Genomic DNA, 400 nt, shown 5'->3' with positions numbered 1-400 from the left:
TGTGTGTGTGTGTGTGTGTGTGTGTGTGTGTGTGTGTGTGTGTATATAATATATCGAAAAATAATTTCAAAACTTCATTATACTTGTCATAATTAGCATTGTTCCGCCTAAAATTCATTTATATTTATAATATAATTAATATTATTATTTCTCTTAGAATTTCCGCAAAATATATCGAATACGCTAAGAACAATATTTCGAAGTCTAGAGACAACACAAATAGAGACTATAGTATATTGGAAAAACTTTTGTGCATCGATAAACAAGTAGCCCTTGTAATGGCTTTGGATATACTGATGAGCACTGATACGGTAAAGAGTTTAATCCAATTTTGTTTATGAATTATGTAGAAACAATCTTAATAGCATTATTGGGTAATCATATTTTTTATAAATAAAAT

At 27.8% G+C, this 400-nt stretch overlaps 1 protein-coding gene across 2 annotated transcripts in view; it reads left to right on the top strand.

Moving 5' to 3' along the window:
* The window catches only part of LOC108684671 (probable cytochrome P450 12b2, mitochondrial), a 7,652-nt gene that overhangs the window by 5,030 nt on the left and 2,222 nt on the right, over positions 1–400 (top strand). For both annotated transcript variants that reach the window (XM_018189115.1, XM_018189114.1), the window contains exon 6: positions 158–311. In XM_018189115.1, the coding sequence (XP_018044604.1) occupies positions 158–311 (154 nt within the window). The remainder of the gene's footprint in view (positions 1–157; positions 312–400) is intronic.

Source organism: Atta colombica, unplaced genomic scaffold (assembly GCF_001594045.1).
Source record: "Atta colombica isolate Treedump-2 unplaced genomic scaffold, Acol1.0 scaffold137, whole genome shotgun sequence".
NCBI lineage: Eukaryota > Metazoa > Arthropoda > Insecta > Hymenoptera > Formicidae > Atta > Atta colombica.
The sequence above is the reverse complement of the archived record's forward strand: the minus strand, read 5'-3'. Positions and strand labels throughout refer to the sequence as shown.